Source organism: Heterocephalus glaber, unplaced genomic scaffold (genome assembly GCF_053883595.1).
Source record: "Heterocephalus glaber isolate CG9 unplaced genomic scaffold, H.glaber_assembly_v1.0 deba00001531, whole genome shotgun sequence".
NCBI classification, from domain to species: domain Eukaryota; kingdom Metazoa; phylum Chordata; class Mammalia; order Rodentia; family Bathyergidae; genus Heterocephalus; species Heterocephalus glaber.
The window spans coordinates 15,625,437-15,648,390 of NW_028258329.1; the positions used below are offsets into that span (position 1 = coordinate 15,625,437).

The 22,954-nt window shown below is 39.6% G+C and overlaps 1 protein-coding gene and 1 pseudogene across 2 annotated transcripts in view; both read left to right on the forward strand.

Annotated features, from left to right (window-relative positions):
* Positions 1 to 22,954, forward strand: part of Agbl1 (AGBL carboxypeptidase 1) — an 832,602-nt gene that overhangs the window by 180,445 nt on the left and 629,203 nt on the right. For both annotated transcript variants that reach the window (XM_087188360.1, XM_021264792.2), the window contains exons 12-16: positions 146 to 229; positions 451 to 537; positions 3,073 to 3,221; positions 4,456 to 4,543; positions 15,809 to 15,953. In XM_087188360.1, the coding sequence (XP_087044486.1) occupies positions 146 to 229; positions 451 to 537; positions 3,073 to 3,221; positions 4,456 to 4,543; positions 15,809 to 15,953 (553 nt within the window). The remainder of the gene's footprint in view (positions 1 to 145; positions 230 to 450; positions 538 to 3,072; positions 3,222 to 4,455; positions 4,544 to 15,808; positions 15,954 to 22,954) is intronic.
* On the forward strand, positions 11,455 to 12,169 carry LOC101722900 (eukaryotic translation initiation factor 4H pseudogene; annotated as a pseudogene).

The window sequence follows — 22,954 nt, forward strand, 5'->3', positions numbered from 1 at the left end:
TTGTTAAACTCTCAGTTTTGGTATTTCACTGATGACTTCCAAGGCCCTTTTCAGGATATCATAAGATGAGTATGAGGACAGTACTTAAAAGTGTTTCACAGAGAGTGAGGACAACACTTAAAATGTTTCCACTTTTCTTTTTCAGGATCAAGATAATCGAAGATGTCCGGAGGCTCATCCAGCCAAGTGATGTTATAAACAGAGTCGTCTTTAGTTTGGATGAGCCTTGGTAGGTGATGGCGTTCATCCATGCAGTGGGAGGCTTGGAGAATTCTGTCAATGGAACAAAGATGGGAGTGTTTCATCTTAGTAATCCATTCCTACACCTAAAAACAGCATGATGACCATTCAGATTAAAGATTTTTAAGAGAAAGCTTGTCTTTAAGAAAAGTCAAACTGTGTGCAAGAATAGCAATAAGACATGTTCACATGTTCTCTGTTTCATTGTAGGCCTTTGGAAGATACTGCTTCCAATTGCCTAAGGTTCTTCTCCAAGTTTGAGTCAGGAAATCTTCGGAAAGCCATCCAAGTGCATGAGTAAGTAAGGAAAACCACAGGAGGTAGCCCTGGGAGCTGTAGAAAGCAGGTTATGATAATCTCTTCCTCATTTTTTGTTCTGTGAACTCACATTGGTGGCTTGACATCAGCCACAAAGAGAATATATACATCAAGAAAATGGCAAGTGGTACCAATGGAGGCTTTCCCTCTCCAGTCAGTTAAGCATTTATCAGCATACCACTAGGGAACATAATGGCCCAGTCACAGCAAGGTGAACTGTTCACTAGAAGTATAAACACGGCTTATATTCCCACATTTAGATGTGAGTGCACTTTGACCGGGCCATTTATACTTCCACTGATGCCAAGGTTGGTGCTATTGACATAGTAGGTAGGGTACAGTGTTCCCTATTTTACCTCCCATGTCTGTTGATCCTATAGCTGTACACTGAGGTAAAAATAGTCTCAGAGCTTCCATCTTTAATTCCAGGGAATACTCAGTGCTGTGCCTCTTTGGAAAAACCTACCAATGAGTTCTTATTAATAAAAAAGGATTTCGTAGATAAGGAAAAACTAGTGACACACAAACTAAAAGGAAGGAGATAAGTTTTTCCAGTAGCAGAAGAGACTGCAGTTCTCATAAAGTTATACATAATTTGTTTACTTATAGCACAGTGAACTATATTTCCCATACACCAAAAGGCAAGATACACAACGCATCTTTTATAGGTGAACTTCTGATAACCACGCCCAGGACAGTTAATGGGGTAGTAGCCACCCCTTTGTAACCACAAGATTGAGCAAGGTGCCCAACTAACTCCATGCCTTTATTGTCTTACCCATAATATGAAGATAATCATAGCACCTACTTCATCGGTGTTTTATGAAAGTTAAATACCACATAGAAAGTTCTTAGAGTAGTATCTGGCACATAGTAAGCACTCAATCAATGTGAGGTCTACATATTTACCATGACTAGAGCTCAGAACTTTGTATAACTCTGACTTGTTTAATATCCACCCAAGGTGTCATTTTTGAAGTTTTCTTTTTTTGGGGAGGGTGAGAGGTGATTTTTTTTTTGTGTGTGTGCATGAAACCTTTCAAGGAAGCCCAGCATGTAAGACAGAGACAGACACAAATTGAACTTGTTGGGCTAAAGAAGGGAAAGGCAGTCATATCAAAATTCCATTTCATCCCGTTTCTCTTTCTGTTGTCAGTTCATCTTCTACTTCTTCCTATGGATCCTATTTTCATTATTCCTTCTCTTTAGAGTCATGTTCAAAGGATTTGGGAGACAATGCTTGATTAAAAGTCTTCTGCCCAGACACTTATCAGTCCAGGATATGCCTAAGCTGCTGGCCAGTTCACATGTCTTTCTCTCTAAATCTGCATTTGAACAGATAGCCTAAACTAATCAGGTATGGTCAGGGTAACAGAATCAAATGACAGAAAACAAAGCTATTTATTGTTAAAAAAACCTTTATAACCACTTTTTAGAAAGTGTACTGTGGCAATAGTTGATACTTTGAGGGTCACAGACTTTCCAGAATTATTCTTACAAGTGCTTCTCGGTGTGTTATGCTTTATTCATTGCACAGTGAGCTAAATGGTTAGAGTGTGGTCCTTATAGCCAAAGTGTGAAGGTCAGGACTCTGTCAATCAGCTCTATTCTCCTCTTGTCAGTCTTATACCAAGCCCTCTCTTTCCATAGTAAATGACCACATAGACTATAAAAGCTCATTTTTCAGGGCTTTTGAGTGGAGAGTGTTAATGGATTAGGGCAAAAACGTTGCCTTTTTTAGAAGAGCAATTCAAAGAGGATACCAAGAAGATGGGACAATAATATTTGAAAATGAGATTATCTGATAATAATATTTAAGACAAAACTGCCTTGAAAATTGTGTTGCTAGAGCCAGAAAATTAATTACCTTGGAAACATAGCAACTGAGAAGGGACAGACAAGAGCCTCTTGGGGTGCTGGAATTGTTCTCTACTAAATAGTGGTTACAAAGGTGCATCCAGATGCAAATAAATTAATTGAGTTATACATTTACAGTTTGTGCACTTACTGCACATAAGTTGTATCTCACTCAAAAAAAAAAATCAAAACCTACAAACCTTCCATTGCTAGTGTGGTTCATGTTTGTGGCTTTGTTAGGGGATTTATATCACTTATACTGTTTAATCTTTACAAACACAAGTTTAGGCGCTCCACTATACATGTGAGGAAACTGAGGCTCAAAAGTAATGTTCAGAATCAAACAGTAGTGGCATATTCAAACCAGATGTGATTGAACTATCTTGGGATATATCACACCTGCAATCTTCTAGCTGGAAGTTTGATGAAAAGATACCCTTCCATTGTGTCAGTGATTCTTCTAATACTAAGGCCACTCTCTCTTCCCAAATTTCCAAAGCCCGTGTCCAATATTATGAGATGAGAACAATAACTGTACTTTGTCATCCACTGGAGATCCTGCATCTTGGATCTGTAATCCAGAACTTGAGACCCATAGATTCTCATTTGCTCTAAAGTCTTTCCAGATAGCCCTCTTACTTGCTTCTGCCTTTGCAGGTTTGAGTATGACTTGCTGGTCAATGCTGATGTGAACAGTGCCCAGCACCAGCAGTGGTTCTACTTCAAAGTGAGCGGCATGAGGACTGCCATCCCCTACCGCTTCAACATCATCAACTGTGAGAAGCCCAACAGTCAGTTCAATTATGGTATGAACTCATGGGGATTAGGGGCTTTCTGAACAATTACAAGGTGTTATCACTTCTTGACTATCTTACTGTAAGAGTCCTTGCTTGGGATCCCAGAAAGTTTGAAGTTAGACTGACACATTTTGGTTCCACAGTGGCAAGAGAGTGGCCAACTCATACCATGCTGTGCTATGGTGGTGGTGGGGGAGGGAGCTGGGGACTCTCACTCTACCATAGAATGTTAATAGCACACATACCCTCCCACTATGTCCTCATTCCCTTGCTCCACCTCGAACTATTGAGCTTAGTGAGTGCTATCATTTTTTTTTTCTTTTCTCCATGTCTTAAATCTCACACAAGCAAATGTATTGACCAGTTTGTTACAAGATAGGAGAATAGTAAAATCCAACTGGACAACACTGCTTTACACTCTCAGAAAACTCCAGGGAAATTTTAAATTCTCCTCAATACTTGTGATCCATTTTGAAGGAGACATTCCAGAGATAAAGACCGACCAGCAGCCCATATTTACTTCGACTATTTCTATTCCTGGGAAATTCTTGTGTTATTGATAACTCATGTGATAATTTATTGGGTGGCTTTGAATAGGGAATAAGTATTCCCACATATCTAGGTCAGAGTACAAGATACTACCTCTATTTCATACTAAGTAAATTCTTGTTACAGTGGAAAGAGAAAATGTGAACCTTGATTTTTGTATTCACTTTATATGGCTTTGTTGTCACAAACTTGGTGATTTAAAACAAGACAAATTTATTCTTTTACACTGCTGGGGCTTAGCGGTCTAAATCAGTTTCACTGGGATGAAGTTAAGGTGTTAGCAGGGTTCTATTTCCTTGAGATTCCAGGGGAAAATCTATTTGTTTTTCTTTTCCAGTTGCTAGAGTGACATTCTTTGACTCCTGGTTCCTTCCTCCATCCTTGAAGCCAGCAATATAACATCTTCATATCTCTGTCTAACTCAGTCATGTGGCTTCTCCACAGTTCTCAGATCTCCCTTTGCCTTTCCTTTTTAAAGACGTGACTGCAATTGGGGCCAACAGGATAATCTCCTCATCTCAAAATACTAAGCTTAATCACACCTTCAAAGTCTTTTTGGCCATGTACAGTTGACCTTCACAGTTGCCAAGGATTAAGACTTGGATATCTTTGGGGACCATTATTTAGCCTATGACAACTCTCTTTCTGGTTTCTCTTTCCTTCATAGATTAAGTTCTGCTTTGATTTTATATAGGGATGCAACCAACCCTCTATTCCGTGAAGGAGGCCCTCTTTGGCAGATCCACCTGGATACGGACAGGCCATGACATCTGTTATTACAAGTAAGTTACAGCCTTGTTAGTTTCTTTTTCTCTGCCTCATTATTCCTATTCAATTTCTTGCTCTTCTGTATTAAGCATCAGCAATCTGTGTTTGTCCACCATACTTGTTACTCTATCCCAATGGCAAAAGTCTTCCCTTCAGAAGTATAAATGTTAATTGGGACTCACAGAAAACCCCAAGAAATCACTTTTGATTTGATGGAAAATGGCTTCCCTTCATTTATGCACATTAAAACTGTTAGACCTTGTTAAATATTCAAAGTTATATAGGCTCAAGCTCTGATTTATACATCAAGCCTTAATTTTTTACCAGTCTCCATTGGAAACAATGAACAAAAGGTCTGAGATTATCTGGTCTGTTCATATTCACCTGGGGTTCAGTTTTCTAAAGTAGAAGGGAGTGAATATGTGACAAATATACCTAAGTAACTCTTCTACAACAAGATAGTTTTATGGAAAAATTTAAGAAGGAAATGTTGCAATATCCATCTTCAGTCTTCATTTGATCAGTAGCCAATTTTATCAATTTATCCTGCAAATTTCTAATGAAATTTAAATTATCTATATTTTTATGAAACAAATAGATTCCAGAACCATGAATTGCTTATGTGTGCATTTTGCTTCGGTGGAAAATAAAATTCAAATACATAAGAAAAAGGATAGGAATTGTTAGAACAGGTAGAATACATGTAATTCATTATCAGCTCATTGCTAGTTTGCTATAAAAACTAATAGCCTAGTACTTATTTTCTTGGATAAAGTATCCTTATCTGTTTCTAAGATTACAAAAGTCCCCTAAAAAGCTATTATCAGACATTCCAGAATTTAGGATTGTTATCATTATCAAAAAGAAGGAGGGTATGCACACTTAATGCCTCTTGGCTTTTGAGACTGTGAGGATGGTATTGATAGGAAAGGTCAGGGATCTTGTTACTGGCTTAGATAAAAGCAGAAATCACCATAGAGATAATGACAGTCCATAGAACACAGAGCTGGGTTGACTAACAGTCTGTAATAAAAGAGTTGGCAGTCTTTAGTCTTTGATGCGTTAAGATATGAATTCTATCTTAATACTATTTTCATATATTCTTTAGTCAGAGCAAAATAGTACGATTTTGTGGGGTTTCCAGTCACCCAAATGGCAATTCTTCTCTGGCCCTCTTATCTCCAAACTGTTAGGGCTCTCTATATGGTCCAAAGAGATTTAGATTAAAAATTATCACAACATTGTAGAATTCACAATTTCAGGAAAAGAAACTATGCAACCCTAAACATGAACCTGGGTAAGTCAAGAATTTTAACTTTTTGTTTCCTCTGAAAATAGTTACTGTTATAAATGTGAAAGACCCAGCTTTAAATTCCACTTGGATCTGGAATTTAGTAAGAGATTAGACAAACATAGTATTTCACATCCTGTCCTGATAGTTCACAGCTTTCCCTGGAGGGTGCTCCTCTTGGAACTGGGGAATAAGGAGCGACCTCAAGGGGACTAGGTGTCAAGAGAAGGAAGAAACCACACATCCAAAAGCACAGCCCAGGCCTAAGGGAAGCCAATGTTAATAGCTTTTAGATTCATTAACAAGACAATTGTTATGTGATTAAAGAGCAACAGAGGGGTAAAATGAAAACCATGCATGTATAATGTAATTCATTTTTCATATTCCAGCAATGAATACAACTGAGATGAACTGATAAGATTTCTCCATTGTAATGCAGTTTGTTTTACAATACTTCACCACATTATATTAACATATTTCCATATAATATGATGTAAAAACAGGATAGATATGTGTAATCTCTATTCACCCACAAATCAGAACACCTCTTACTTACTATTATAAAATGGCTTTTATTATAAAATACCTTTCTTGCTATGTGCTTACTCATCACAATTATTGAGTTGGCTTTAGGCAGCTTCTTCACTTTATTCCTGGTTTTATATTAATTTGGGAGAACATTACCTCCTTATTTCCTTGTTCCCTATCTGCCAGCAGAAATTCAGAAGCTGTATTGCTATTATGCTGTTACAGTCCCAGGCTTAATGTTATAGGTTAAGGGAGTGATTGGGTGCTCACTGTGGGGAGAAATGTGAATCATGGTACCTGGGTATCAGTATGAAAGATGGCAGGAAAGATGACACTCAGAAGGAAAGGGATTGGAAGTTGACAGCAATGAGGAAGAATTGTAAAGGTGGGCTGATTACTTTGTGGGGCCAACTGTCATCAGTTAGAAGTAGTCCCCAAATTATTTTGATAGTGTGCCACTAGTTGTCAACAAGATACTGTCTGACTTACTATTATAGATTATTTTGTAAACTTTTAAAAATAAATGATTCCTCCATGACCATACTAAAATTATGTAGACTAGAAAACGTGCCCAAAATGAATTTTAAATGATGAAAAATATGAAACAAATAATAGTTTTTGATAGCTCAGGCCACACTATGCCTTTTCAGTGGAGTTCACCATTAAAAATATAGTTATAATGAGTTTTGTGGATAATTTTGAAAAGCTATAGTGAACATCCCGGGTCTAATTAGATTATTTTTACACAAGTGAGTGTTACTGAGAAAAAGCTGGTACTGAAGGTAGGGTACAGGAAGGTACAGCATAGTATTCTCTTTTCTTGGTCATTTGTGCTTATAATTTAATATCCTTATTAATTGATGGCTTCTAAGTAGAATGTTAAAAACACTATCTATATTAAGAGGTTTAGTTTAATTTAATTTTGCTATGAATCCAGCAAAATAAGCTTCTGTAAACTTAAGTACCTTGACAGAAGCTAAATACAAAAGAAGGAAGAAGGGATAAGTTATTCCTGGTCCCCCTAATTAAACCTCCTCTGCATTCATTGAAACTTAACTATCTGACATATGAAAATAGTTGATGCATTTTTTTTTTTTTTTTTTTTTTTTGGTACCAGGGATTGAACTCAGGTCCTTGTGATTGCAAGGCAGGTGGCGTAACCACTGAGCTAAATCCCCGGCCCTAGTTGAAGCATTATTTAATGCATTTTCATAATCCATCCCTGGAATACAGCAGGGAAGAATGGATACAACCGCTGCCCTGTAATCGTGCTTGTTTTGTCATTATTCATCCTGTAAGGTTGATGTGGATTGCATAAAGGCAGTTGTGTTAATCTTAATATTAAATGTGACAATTTAGTTTTTTCTTATTACCTAGATAATTAAAAATGTAAGAGGAAATGCAAATGTTTTCTCCCTGTGCATAACTGACATCCTGCCCCCCTCCTGGAGGATCTCCTACTCCTTCTCTCCTGCCCACATCTTCCACTCAGCTTGAAGACCACTTGGCTAGAAAATAAAAAGCGACCCTCAAATGGAAGAACATAAATGAACAGGCCCATTTTTCCATGCCTTTTATAAAACTAAGCAAGGGCAGATTCTGTTTCTGTTTCATTTGCTTTCCCACTGCCTGCTTCTTCTCCCTCTAACAGACACAGCCTCACACCTTTTTGAATTCTTCCTGGCTCTGATGTAAATTTGGTGATGAAGGGCAGAGGGAGGGAGCCGCACACTCTGAGTGGCCATGTAATACACAGCGGCTGATCTCTTCTGACATTTATCTCTGCTTGTGAGAGGAGATGGAACAGCTCACTCATGAAGATGAATGTCATACAAGAGCTCGGCCATCATGCATCCTTCCGCGAGATCTCAGGAGAGAGATTTGGTGCTGTATAGAATATTAGATGCTGTGACGCAGGGAAACCTGGTGATGCCAGCGCTGCCCTCCCTTATTAGATCTTGTTAAGTGAAATGATGTTAAACAGGTCGTCATCATTGCAAGATTCTCTAATTCACTCTCTGCCTTGGCATTTGCTAATTTCAGGAACACACAGGAAAAAAATGACTCCTCAGCATATTTTAAGGTACAAATGGTAATAGATTGAGTTCATAACTATGTGTTTGTGTACTTTGCTCCTTGCTTCATTGAAGACTTTATGAGCACAAAAGGGCAGATCTTTCCAAAGATAAATGGTTCACAGAAGGGGAACCCATAGGGAACTTCTTAACTGTGGAGCGGCTGGCTCTATCCACCCAGCTTGTCTGTGATCTAAGATGAGTTATTCAGCTTCCAGCCAATCTGAAAGCATACTTTTTTTTTTTTTTTGGCCAATTTTTTTTTTTCATATGGAGAAGTAGATTGAGAAGTGAAAGTTTTTGGAAACAAATTTCCACTAGTCATTCACAGCATGACTTTGGGCAAATCATTCCATCTCCTCTCATCCTTAGATTCTCTGTCTGTAAAATGGACACAGTAATGATGAGTTTACCTAACAGAGCTCTTCTGAAGATCAAATGATAGGAGATGAATCATTGGAAAGCTCAGAATAGTGACTGTGTGTAGCAGGTATTCAATAAATGCTAATGATTATAATTGATAATTAGTAGAAACATCTTAGTGACATTACCAATGATAGAAAGAATAGTAGTCTATCAATTTCACTATCTCTTATTTGAATTATTTCACATTTCTTCTGTTATTTTAGAATCTAAATTTATAGGTAGTCTTGACTTATGAAGACCAAAACTTCAGTTTCTTAGATGCTGAAGTGGGCCAAAAGATTTCTTGTCTTTTGATCCCATTTCTAAAAGGCAGGTGATATGATGAAAAAAAATCTTAATTTCAGAGCTTACCTCATACCCGGGATTGAATCCAGTTTACTATACTTGTGTGAAATTGTTCATGGCACTTAATATTGAGACTTATAATGTTCTTGTCTGTAGAACATGTATAACAATACTGTACTTACCTCGAAAGGATGTCATAAAGATTAGATGTAAAATATGGTAAATATCCTAATTATTATTCTTGGAGTCTTAAATGTGTTTATTCTACAAGCTTTAACTGAATGCTGTTATGTCCAGGCAAGATACAAAAATGCCTAGCATAACAATACACAAATGAATAACCATGATCCTTGCTATAAAGTGTTGGCAGCAAGGGAAACACATAGGTGATAAGAGCTATGTGAAAAGGGAATATCAAGGAAGGCTTCCTGAAAGAGGAAACATTTAAGCCTTGAGGTAACAAGAGGACTCAGCTAAATGAAGAAGAGGGAAATGACTTTCTATGTAAAAGAAGAATATGAGAAGCCTCTAAAATATGAAGGATCAATGTTACTTCTTTGCAGACATCCCTCAGTGTGTTGACCATCATAATTGAGGAAACAAAAAATAACTTGTTGACGGATCTCACTCTGACAAAGACCAATTGATTTGTTATAAGCCAAGTGTTTCCCTTTGGAGATTTAGCAAATGTTTCACCTTAAAGATGATGATATTGGGAAAGGTTGAAGATCTCCAAAGAAGTCAGTTTATCTGGGGATAGAGCCATCTCATGCACAGCTCCTGCTACAATATGGCCACAAGAAGACTCCACTGGGGAAATTCGATGTCTGCTTCAGGTTCAGCTGGAGTTTAGGCCCCAGACTAGGGCTGTAACTGAATCTCTGTTAGTCGAAACTCAGTTTTAATGAGGTGACATCCAATTTCTTAAATTCTAGCGGTGTGCAACCATTCAGCTACAGGGATTCATACACTAGGTATATGGGTGGGCTGGGGTGTGAAAAGGCAGATTTTTCATATAGTCAAAACCACCACACTTGTACACTTACCTTCAATCAGTAGGGCCATGGAAGCTCAAAAGGTAAGAATTAGCCCATTTTATTTCTCTTTATATTTCACTATAGCTCTTCTTTCCTCAGAGTCCAGGTTTGTTTTGAATGTGGAGGGAAGATCAGGATAAATACAGAGATTTTATTGTCTCACTTTTTCTCTCTTTCTTGCTCTCTTCTGTGATTGAGTTTGCATAGGGTGAATCTGCTTAATAGTGTCCTTAATTGTGCAGTGGGGAAGCTAAAATGAAGCAAAGACCACACCAGTAAGATCACCATCACTGGCCCTATGAGCATTGTCTTAGTTACTTTTCTCTCATTGCTGAGACAAAATACCAAAGATCCAAAGTTAAAGGGGGGAAGGATTATTTATTTTACAGTTTGTGGAAGTTTCAGTCCATAATTGGCTGGCTCCAAGGCAGGGTGGCATGGCAGATAGGCATTGAAAAAGAGAAACAGTTCATGGTGGGCAGAAGTTAAAAAAGCAAGCAAGGGAGAAGACAAGCCTCTTTCTGTCTCTTATATTGTATCCAGGGTACTGGAATTAAGGCAGTGGCAAACCAATCTCACACCCTTAATCCCAGCATCACACACTTCAGATTTAGCCACCTCTGAAAAAGCCCCATCTGTGACCATATGAGACTTTGGGGGTACATCTAAACACAAACCATAATAGGCATCTATTATTTCTGAGTCAAAATGCAGATTCTTTCTCCACCATTTGAGGGTGAGGAACCTGGCAATAATGAGGCACTAGATGTGTGTTTCCACCTGCCTTTATATCCACAAATGTTTGTGTGTGCATGTACTCAAATGTATATGCTCACAGATGAAGCACCCTTTCATGCTTTGATTGGCTGTCCCCAGGTCATTTTATTTCATTAGCTTTTCTACTGCAAGGAGCTGTAATGGACTAGAATGTGCGGTTCACCTAGGAATAAACTGAGTATGTCTTTGTGATGGAGCCTTTACAAGTGAAGCCAGAAAGCCAATGAAAGATGGAGTATACGTGTCTTGCATGATTTATAAGCTGTCAAGTGCTTTGCATATTTTCTAATAAGCACAGTCTTGGATTTTGGAAAAACTTCAGAACTTTGAAGAAATTTGTAAAAAGTAGATCCAATTAGGTATCAAGATTTACAAGTGTGATCAAGAAATGCAGTGAATGTTTAACTTTTAAAAAATTAGTACAATAAAAGACACATTGCCATTAATCTCCCTCCAAAAAATTCCCCCTTGGCTTCTCCTGGTTCCTCTCGGAGCAGAGACGGCCAATGGCGGATTTCGATACCTACGACGGGCCTACATCAGCTTCGCGGCGGCAGAGGATCCCGCGGGAGCGCTGGCAGCCACGGTTCCCGTAGCCAGAAGGAGCTGCCCACAGAGCCCCCTACACAGCCTATGTACGAAACCTCCTTTTTAATACAGTTCAGGGTGACATAGACGCTATCTTTAAGGCTATCTTTAAGGATCTCAGCATAAGGAGTGTACAGCTAGTCAGAGACAAAGACACAGACAAGTTCAAAGGATTCTGCTATGTAGAATTCGATGAAGTGGACTCCCTAAAGGAAGCCCTGACCTACGATGGTGCACTGTTTGGTGATCGGTCACTTGGTGTGGACACTGCAGAAGGCAGAAAACAAGATAAAGGTGGCTTTGGATTCAGGAAAGGTGGACCAGATGACAGAGGTTATAGGGATGACTACCGAGGAGGCCAGGCCAAGGAGGCAGCCGCCCAGGGGACCGGCGAGCAGGCCCTCCCATGGGGAGTCGCTTCCGAGACGCCCCCCACTGCGCGCGCGGCTCCAACATGGACTTCCGAGAACCCACAGAAGAGGAACGAGCCAGAGACCAGGGCTCCAGCTCAAACCTCGGACCATGGCAACGCCCCTCAACTGAGCAGCCAACCCCAACTCCGCCATCTTCGGGGGAGCCCGGCCCAGAGAGGAAGTCCTTAACAAGGAACAAGAATGAGCGCGCAGTGGGGAATGGGGTGTGGGGAGTTAGAGCAAGACCCCAGCCTGAGGGCCTTGGACCGGCCGCCCCGCAGTCACCATTCCTGCGCCTGACACTGTCCTTCCTACAGTGGAAACAGAGCTTGTGAATGCATGTCAGCTGTTAACAAGTGGTTTTTAGTACATCCTTGGCTTTGCTGTTTCTAGTGCCTGTTTCGTGCTTTTTTTCCCCTTCTCTGTCCTCATTTTCCTCTGTCCTCCTTCCCTCTTGCTTCCGTGTCTTTGCACCACGAGGTGTCTAGAGGAGGAGTGAGGGCCGCCACGTGGGAGGGGCAGGCCCAGGTGCTGCTTGCTTTGGTTCTTCTCCTTTGCCTTCTCTTTTTATTTTCGACATGGGCCAGACTTGATTTTCTCAGTGCTTCTCTTCTGACCCGCATGCTGAGTTCTGTGCTGCCATGGTTTCTGGGAAAAAGCAGAAGTTGCTGGCAAGTTGGCCAGCTCCTTGTTTGTATCCAGCTGTGATCAGCATGCAGAATTGGAAACACCTCGTATTGGAAATAAGGAAAAATTTCTGTTGAGCCTTGAAGCTTCCTCCCACTTTTGTGGTCCTGCTTCTAGGGTGTCCTGGTGCCATCAGCTGTCCCTGGGGATGGGACAGGCAGAGTAGTTGCAAGGCCCTGGGGAAGAGTGACGATTGTGTTGGTGGTGCTCCTCACCTGTTAACCAGGGGCTGTGTGTTCATACAGCTTGCTGTGCTCTCCCGAGACTGTGTCCAGATAGCTCCCTGCTGCCAAGGCATTAGGGGCTCCCCTGTGCTGACTGGTGTGGCTGCCTAGTGGCTCATGTCATTACCTTGGGGCTTGGGTGCTATGGGGACTGGGTGGTGGTGCTGCTGCACTGGGCTGACACAGTGATGTGGACATGGCCTTCCCCACATCCCTGTTGTCTGCCGGTGTCTTCCTCTGTGCGTCTGTTCTCCCAAAAGTAGCCTGATGAGACTGCTTCCCACTGCCCTGTGAACCCGTAGTGGAAATGGCCTCGAAACTGGCACTTTATTTCCCATGAGTATTGGAAGTTTTCCCATGCTGAGCTGTCTGGACCCTTACTGACTGCAGAGGACCATAGATGTTCAGGCTGGCCACCTTGTCTCTGGAACGGTCTTGCTCATGTGCAGTAGTTGGTGCTCACCTGGGAAGGTGTTGGGCAGCAATTTTTGAGCTCAGATTCCTGTGTGTGAGCAGATGGGAAATCCTTTAGTGCCTGAGTCTCAGTCTGCTGCTAGAGCCCCGGGGAAGGGAGACCCAGTCAGGATGGCTGGAAGGCCAAGGGGACAACAGTGTAGTTGTTTGGCTTGGGGTTCCCCACTAGCTGTCATTCTCGGCCTCTCTGATTTGTCTCCGTTGCAAGGTCTCAGCAACTTACAGAACTGGCACTTCTCCCCTCTGCCTGTCATCTTCTCTGCTTCTGAGATAAGAACCATTTGTGTAACACCAACCCCTAATTTAAGAAAGACATGCATTATGTGGTTGTAACAAACCCGATGCTTTGAGATGACCCATACACATCCTCAATGCAGAAAGATCAAGAGCAAAACAAATCCATCCAAATGGCTGAGCACCCAGCTGGCTTCCAGATTCCAGGGTGGAATTCCAAACACAACACATTCAGCTGTATGACAGAAAGTAAATCTATGGATATGGTATTTTGTGAATGATCTTTTAAATAAAAGAAAAACCTTACATAAAAAAAAAATTCCCCCTTACTTCTAACACACTTACCCTGTCATTCTTGCTACTTTCTAAAGGAGTTTTGGAAATTCTTTTTCATGAGTGTCTTTTATGAGGTATGATCAGAAATACAGTGAGTACTGCCACTAAGTTCCATCCATCAGAAAGTCAGGCTTGCAAAAAATTACAGTGTGACCTCAGCCACTTTATTCACTAGATTTGGCACCATATGACTTCTGGCTTTTCCCCATAGTCAAAATGACCATGAAGGGTAAACATTTTGAATGAATTAAGGACATCAAGGCAGCCATTACAGTGCAAGTAAAGAAACTCATGAAAGAGAATTTCCAGAACTGCTATAGGAAGTGGCAAGAACTACGGAGTAAATGCACTTGAAGTGAAGGCCAGTATTTTGAGGGGTATAATAACAATGTGGCTTTTACTGTAATACATTTTAAAAAATTTAAACATTCCTCATATTTTTAATTTTTATTTCTATAAGCACAAAGGATATTGTTTTTATTAATGTGATGTTGAGAAGTTGGTGGGATAGTTGCTTAGGGCATAGGTTGTCGTGGATATCTTTTTTCCCTAGAATGCCATTGGCTTCAGGTTGCCATGTTGACAAAAGCTGAGGCAGGTGAAACATGTCTCACAGTTGGAGGGATCACTGGCTTCTCTTATTTCTGTCCCTGATTTTATGAAAATTAAAGTCCATTTTCTTTTGGTTCCATTATTATATGCTTTTTTTTTTTTTCTGGTGGGGGAAAGCACAAAGGTAGCAAAAAGGCAGAAAAGAATAACCTATAACCTATGATTTTTATATTTTACAAGATATACACCAGAGTAGCAGTCTATTTCTCTCCTACTTCCACTTTCCCCCTAATAAAACCAAAAGTACAATAGGCTAGTGAGCCAAATCTGTGTGTGTTCAAAGGTGGAATTGCATCGTTCGGTGTCTGGGTATATTTTGCATTATAATGCAGCCTTACTGCTAACATTTCCCTGGAAAGTTTGCACAGCTGTCTCAGTGTCAACAGCCAGGGCAGGAACACAGCTGGCAGCATGTGGAGAAAATATTGTTTGGAATGTTCTTCTGGGTGCAGTTTTCTTTGATACAGTTCTCTTAAGTATCAAGACTGGTCCTTCATCTTTGACAAAAGTCACAGTGCATTATCAAGCTTTAAGATGCTGAACTACATTTGGGTGACAAATACATTCCTTTGGAAAGAAAGTATTGTATAGTAGAAAGAACAAAAGATCTCAGCTTGAGCCCTGTTTCCATCACTTGTCTTTTTTGTTATTAACTTTATTGGTACATTTTAGAAATAGATTATGATCACATTCATTATTGGGAATTTGTACCTGTACATGATATATCTTACCTTAGGCAAAGTAATTTTTCTGTTTTCATTTCTTTATCCACACAGTGGATATTGCAATAATAACATAAGATAACATATATTAAGGATGGAGGTGAGACTCATTGTTTAGTATTGATCACTAGTAAAATCCATTTGGCAGTTGCAGGGAAAGGAAGGAGCTGCATCTTATGTGGCCTGGGACAGACAGGGATCAGAGGAACCCAAATTTGGGTAATGAAGTGATGTCTGCAGTTGAATCCCAGGACACACAGAATTATTTACATTTTCTTCTATATTCTAGCTCAATGACTGCAACCTTCATTTTCAGACATGGAAGGAAGGGCCCATGGCATATTTGCCACAATCGGGAAGCAGGTGGGCCAGGCTTATGGACTGCTGAGCCACCTTGTGACCTCACTGTGAGTTCACTTGCACATTTCTCTGGTTCCTAAATTTCACACACAAAAGTGGTTTGAGTTAAGCCTGCTTTGCTAGTGTACAACACACAGGGTTTATAACATCTAGGACACTGTGTGACTTTCCCCTCATCCCTCCCTTATTCTTTTCTCCTCTTTTCTATAGAAATCATTATCGCCAGAGTGCAGCTGCCATGGGTGGAGCATCTGGGAAGTGCTATTACACTCTCACCTTTGCCGTCACCTTCCCACACAGTGAAGATGTCTGCTACCTGGCTTACCACTATCCCTACACATACACAGCCCTCATGGTAACTTCCCTCTAACACTGTTATCCTAGCTGAACAGGGTGGGGGTGGAGGGTTCCCTCAGGTTTTCCTGAGAATATTCTGGAGACCCTGGCATCCTGGGTGGGTGGGTGGAGGGGAACTATTTCCTTCCTTAAGGGGGCTAGGTTTTGTTGGCACTGACTTGTGTAGCTTTCTTTCTCCTTCCCTGGACAGAGCAGAGGCTGAGTCATGCCCACATTCTTCTGAAGGCCCTGGATATCTACAGGTTTGGTGTGGGAGGCAGGGGGTTTTCTTAGGCGGGGGCTTTTCTTGCCATTAAGAAGTCCTCAAGTTTGGGCTGGGGTTTAGCTTAGTGGTGCTGCGCCTGCTTTGCAAGTGCAAGGGCAAGATCCTGAGTTTGATGCCTGGTGGTGGTGGTTGGGGGAGGTCCTCAAGTTAAGCATGAAGCAGTCAGATCAACTTTGAATTGGGAGCAAACCATGCAGCTAAGCTGCGTTGCAAATTAAAGGGCTCTTCCTGGGGGAAATGGAGCAGAAGACAGGAAGGAGACAGCTGGAAAACTCCCTGGTCTGTGAGCAAGCAACTATTGCAAATTGTCTGGTGGTTTTCCTGGCCAAGGACCAGAGGCTGCTAGAAGGATCCAGGGAGAAAAGGCAGAGAAGAAAAAAAAAATACTGAATTACTGACCTCTTTTGATCTTTTTATGAGAAGTATAGCAGAAGCCAGTCTATACTCACAGTTAGCATTCTTGCATTCTGTAAGGCTCTATTAAAAATTCAGGAGAAAATTTTGAGTAAACAGTCTGCTTAAACCATGTAGTTTTCTATCATTTGAAAAAGTTGGCAAACTATTGCTTTCCCCTAGCTATTTCCTGGGTATCTCAAGGATTAATGAGCTACAGTATCTTCTCCAAAGTATTTTCATCCTCTGTGTTAATGTAAAATGTTATTAGCATATTTATAATAATATGTGTATATGATTATATATATCGCTTAGCCTGAAGGATGAGCATTTTTATTTTAAGACTGTGATATGGAATTGGGAAAAGTAATAACCATGAACATCTTTCCCTTCAAAAGGAATGCTCAGGTACAAGTGGAAGTTTTTCTCATTGAGCAGGCTCGTCTTAAACCACTTGGCTAACCACTCCATGAAAGTGCATCTGTCCTTCTCTCCATATGTTGTCTTGCCTAAAGAAAGTCTTTATTGGTTTCCAGATTGCAAAAGATACCCAATTAGTATTATTTGTGTATCACATGTACAAAGCTTGAGAAGTTAATCCAAGAAATGTGCATCATACGCTACGCTGAAACAAGCAATGTTTGTTACAAAACATTTTTTTTGCCTTTTGGGATGTAGAACAGGCAAGAGTCACGATCTCCTTCCACAGCTGTTTTGACGGTCTCTGTTGTGAAATGCTGTACATGAAAAGTCTACTGGGAAAGGGGATTCTTTTTTGAATATGTGTTTGTCTTTTCCACTGGAGAAAGGGACTGTGGGTCCACGAAACTCTTCTTTTCATTCATTAGAGTATGTTGGACCCTGATGACATTCTTGGTGGCAGCTAATATAAAACACAATTCAAAAGGTTTGAGAAGTTATCTAATTCACCCTTCACATTTATCGATGTAAAAATCTGAAGCCCGAAAGTTCCATATCCAGCTAGCAGCCAAGCAAGGAAAAGCTCGCTGGCCTTTGATGTCAATTCCTGTGGCCTTTCTACTTACTGCGGAAGTGTAGAATAAATTCAGATGAATTTCTGCTCTGCGGTCAGCTCAGTGTCCTCCCTTATAACAACATAGAGTAGCTACTAAAATGCAGTCAAGTTTTATATAAGTACATGTAGCCATAAGTTATTTGATGATACAGACATCTCTGATGGCAGAGTTAAAATCATCACCCATGGTTTTTATGTGAAATGCTGAGTACTATGGTGTGATTCAGCTGAGGGGTATAGATTCTTATCAAACATGGTCAGCTCTTTTTCTATGATGCTCTGATGGGCTCTTGCTAGATGCCTAAAAGCTGGTTCAAAGTCTGTAACCCTTGCAACCTGGCCTCAGCCACACTTGGATGCCCACTTAATTTTTGGAGATTTGGATGGAGCACGGGTCTAAAATTTACAATTGCTGAATAATGCTGTAATAAGTTGATTCAGTGGAATCAATGGGGAAACAATTTCTTCTTGAAAAGAGACAAAAACACAAGGAAAGTGAACCCTCTCAGTCACTTAGTCTCATTGAGACGGTGAGAGAGGTCTTGTTAGTTGATTTTATTGGCTTGGTACTTAGCCTATTGACTATGAAAGTTGGAGTAGAGTTAATGAGAAAGAGAGGCAGGAAAAGAGAAACCTTCTTATTTCTCCTAAGTGAGCAGACCAGGGTTAGAAGGACAATTTGTACTTGAAAGTGAAGGATGCATATCCTCAATTTTAGGTTTTACATTTCCAATAACTCATGGTCATAGTCTTCTCTAGGTTTAAGACAATAATTGATTCTGTGACTTCTCTTGAAGTAGCCTTCCTCTGCCATGGATAGAATGAGTACAATCTGTAATGCATGCTAGTCATTTTATTTTTTTGGATGTGTCCTAAGGAGAAACAGTTTCTCTTCCAAAACATCAGTGATAAATTAAATGTGAATGATACCCCAAGGGCAGAATTAACTGAGGTTATCCTGAGGGGTGGAAAATACATTTCTATGTGGAATTCACAATTTGTAAATCTCTCATTATATGGATTATGTTTAATAATCACAGACATTTTTATAGCAGAGGACTTGTTATGCTGGATGTTTTTCACCGTGAATATAATTTGAAACTTTAAAAATTGTATTATTCTCTTACAATAAGAGAATTACTATTTGGTTCTTTCAAATTGATATCTTCCAGATGCTTGCCAGCAATTCTGTTGGATAATTGTCCAAATTATAGCATTAAAATAAACCTGAAAGAGATACAATATTATTATAATTCTCAAGCAAACAAAAGGAGTTATATTTCAGTCAGCCATATCAGAATATCAGTAATTGTAATGACTGTCAAAGTGTTGTTTGTTTTGCTTGCTAAAGACTGGGATTATGTTTTGGGTTATCTCTAGGTAGCCAGTGGTAGTCTTTTAAAATGGGGCCCCAAGACATTTTCTGATGGATATTGTAGGAGGCAAGGAAACAAGATCTCACTGAAAACTTACAACTGCATACACTGGAAAGAGGCACGAAAAGTGGCTATAAGTAGGGTTGGGAGAACTTAGAGCTTTTAAAGGATAGAGCAGGGCTTTGCACCAGACCCACTGTGGAAGATGTTACCACAGTTATCTTCTGAGATGAGAAATGGAGTGTGGTGTAGGGAAAGAAAGGGAGAGCAGGAGGGAAGAGGAGAGAAGAGGGATGTTATATATTCAATGTCTTACAAAGGACTCAGAATAAACAGAGTTGGAGAAGTGTCAGACGGAAATGTTGACTTGTACGTGGTAGATCAGAGACGCAGTGAGTAATCCATAAATCAGTGTTGTCAGGTAATCAATAGTCAGAGACCCATCCTCGTATGGGTGCAATAGAGGGCCTTGATACTGAGGAGGTGAACTTGAAGACCCATCCTGAAGGAGCCAAGATGTGGATGAATGGTGAAATCTTCCGCCACAAGGACATCCAAATTCCAGGGTCTTGAGTACAATGTAAGAACAAGCTCTGGAGTCAGACAGGCCTGGGTTGGAGCCCTGCCTCTGTGTTTCCTTACTCTGTAGTCGTGGGCAAGGTGTTTAGTTATTTCTCTCTTCCTTGATTCTAACCTGTAGAATGGAACATAAAGATAGTTATTATACAGGCTATTCTAAAGATGAAATGATTAATACATGGAAAGTATTAGTAAAGTGCCCACATCTGTGCCTACATCTAGTAAACAATAGATGATAAACATTAGAGCATTTACTCTTTCCTTTATGATGATGTATGGTAATTTTCTCTGTAAGACTGATTGGATATACATTCCATAATTCACACTAAAATTAATAGTATATAAAAATCCAAATAAAAGACTAAAGAAATAAGAGTTACTGATGATTTCCTTAGGGTGACTGATTATGATTATTTTTTCTTTACACGCTTTTCTAAATAATCAGTAATAAAACTTTATTTTTTAATGGATAAAGGATAATAAGATTCTCTTTTCTTTATAATTGGCAAATCTGTAAGCTGATACTTAGAGATTTACTGTTCCTCTCATTCTTAAAATAAGTCCTAGGTGTTGTAGGATGTACCTCAGTATATAGCACTTTGCTGGTATGCACTAGGTGCTGGGTTGTAGCCCTAGCACTGCCAAAAAGAAAAAGAAAACTCAATCAAACAAAGCTAGTCTTTTTAAGTTAGGGAGAGTGGTATTGTCATTATCAGACTGGAACAGTTAGAGAAAGTTGATTGGAACAAACTTCTAGCATGTTCTGTAGCTTTTATTGCACTTATAGGTGTTTTTGTTATTTGTTCTTCTGTGATGAGACGTCTTCAAATGTCTGAGGAGAGTATTTACGTAACAACTAAGATCAATGTAGCGCACAAATAAAATAGGCCATCTCCTTAGGTTTGGGCTTTCTTTTAAATTAGGGGAACAGAGAGTGCAGTACTTTAGGGGATAACAGTAAGAAATGAATGATTTTGAAGTGTATAGCACTTCCCACTTTTAACAGTAGCCATCCATCAGGGTAACCTGCTGAGGTCTGGGTAAGTCTTTCATGGAAGTTTTAAAGGAGTAGCCGCTAAAGGACAGGGAGACAGAGGACTCCCATGGAGAGACACAGGGTGAGGCTGCAGGCTAAGTTTATCAGCTGGATATCTTTCACAGACAGAATTTTCTTTGAAGAAGTCAACTTCTCCAGGGGTTGCCACAATTGAATTGAACTCATTCCCAGTTTCATAAAGAACCCACCCCTGTGGCTTCCACAGGGCCTTAATTACAATTGCTTGGCACATGCACGCAGAGGCTCTGCTTCTTCCATCAACGATCCTAACAATATCCAATTAGGCAGAGCCTTTCTAAACCAAAGTGGGAGCATTTCACCTGGAGATCATTCCTAGGAAAATAAGATAGTCATTTTTCCAAAAGGAAATCCAACAGAAGTTCATAATTGGTCTACTTCCAGCAGTCTTCTGTGTGAGTGGAGCCCAAATAATGTCCTCAGTGTGGAAGTGTTCTACATTTAGTACAATTTTTGGTGTCAAGTCCAATGGAAGTGAGATTTCAACGTGGGGTTCAGGGAGATGCTACAGGAAAAACTTTGGTTTGCAGAAAATGAGCTTAAGCTAAAAGATATTAAGCATTTATTGAGTTCTAATGCTATTAATCAATTATAAATGTAGCAATAAAACATTAACTGAGAGTTTATGGGGAAGAAGACTTTCAAACCACTTGTTTCTGCATATGTGGCTAGGGAACACATTAAACTTTGCTGGGTTGGACAGCATCCATGGGCACAGTGATGCTTTTGACTTTTTTCTTCTTTTAGTTAGTGGTGCTTGATGACTTCCATAGGCAAACATGCTGCAGGGGTTTTTTGTTTGTTTGTTTGGTTTTTGTTTTTGGTATTGCTCCATAACAGGTACCAAAGAGCTGTGGCCTATTTGTAACATCACAGAATAAAGTGTTTTCTTGTGAAGACTCAATTCTTTTTTTTTCCCATTAAGTTTATTGATACATTTTAGGTATAAAATACAATTACATTCATCATTGGGATCTTGTACCATTACATGAGTATCTTGGTTCTTATTTTATCCCCTTCCCCTGCCCTCCCTTCATCCCCCTCCTTCCCTATTTGCAAAGACTATGTTTCCATTTTTTCCTTTTCTCATATTTTTTCTTTTTCCTTTTTTTCTTTCCCCTACCCCTCCCACTTCCCCTGCTCCTTTAGACCTTTTCTTCTTATTACAAAATATCAATTATACATTTTAAAAATTACAATATCAAGATCTAGGAGACATTACCAAAGATTTTACAGAATTTAAAAGGATATAGAAAGCATATTTCAAAAATCTTTTTTGAAATAAATTTGACAACTTCTAAGAAGTACCTTGGAAGACAAATTAATGAAACTAACTCTGGAGGAAATATAAAATTTGAATAGCACCTATTAAAGAAAGTATATTCCTAGCTTGAAAACCTACCTATATGACAACAGCAGCCTCATATACATTTTAACTGATAAATTATATCAAACAATTAAAGCAGAAAAAAGAAGGAACACTTCTCCCCTCATTTTAGGAAATCAACATTGTACTAATTCTAAAACTGGATAAAGATAATAGAAGAAAAAAGTATGAACAGAGATAGAATTTGTTTAACAAAACAAACTCTTAGAAGTCAGATCTGGCAGTATGTAGAAAGTGGTTTTGTCATAGGGATGGCAGTGTTGGTTCAGCATTGGAAGATCCACCCCCAAAAGTCATCATTTTAACAGAGGAAAGGAAAAAGCCATGTGATCCTGTCCCTGGTTGGAGAAAAAGTATTGGACTAAATTCTACAGCTGTTCATGGTAAAAGCTATCAGGAGACTAGAAGTGAAAAAGAACATTCTCAACAGATTAAAGACATGTACTCCATACTTCCAGTGAGAATGCCTTATATGAATGGAGAAGATACAATGCTTTCTCCTTAAGGTGGGGAACAAAGGCAGATATGCTTACTCTTTATCTGTCCATTAAACTTTGAAACCTAGGCCCAACCAAAATAGTCTGGCAATAAAATGACACAATTTGGATAGGATTGGCAAGGTAGAAGCAAAATCTTTATATGTAGATGAAACGATCACCTACAGAGAAAATATTAAGAAATCTCTAGGAGCCCCTAGAACTTGTATTTGAATTTAGCAGGATTATAAAACATAAGGTATATATAAAATTCAGGCCTGTGTATACTTACTATAAATGAAGAATTGGATATTGAAATTTAAAAGTTATGTAGAAGTACAAAGAACCTAGAAAAGTTAAAAAAAAGACAAAAAACAGTGTTGGAAGATGTTTAGTCCCTAATTTTAAGACT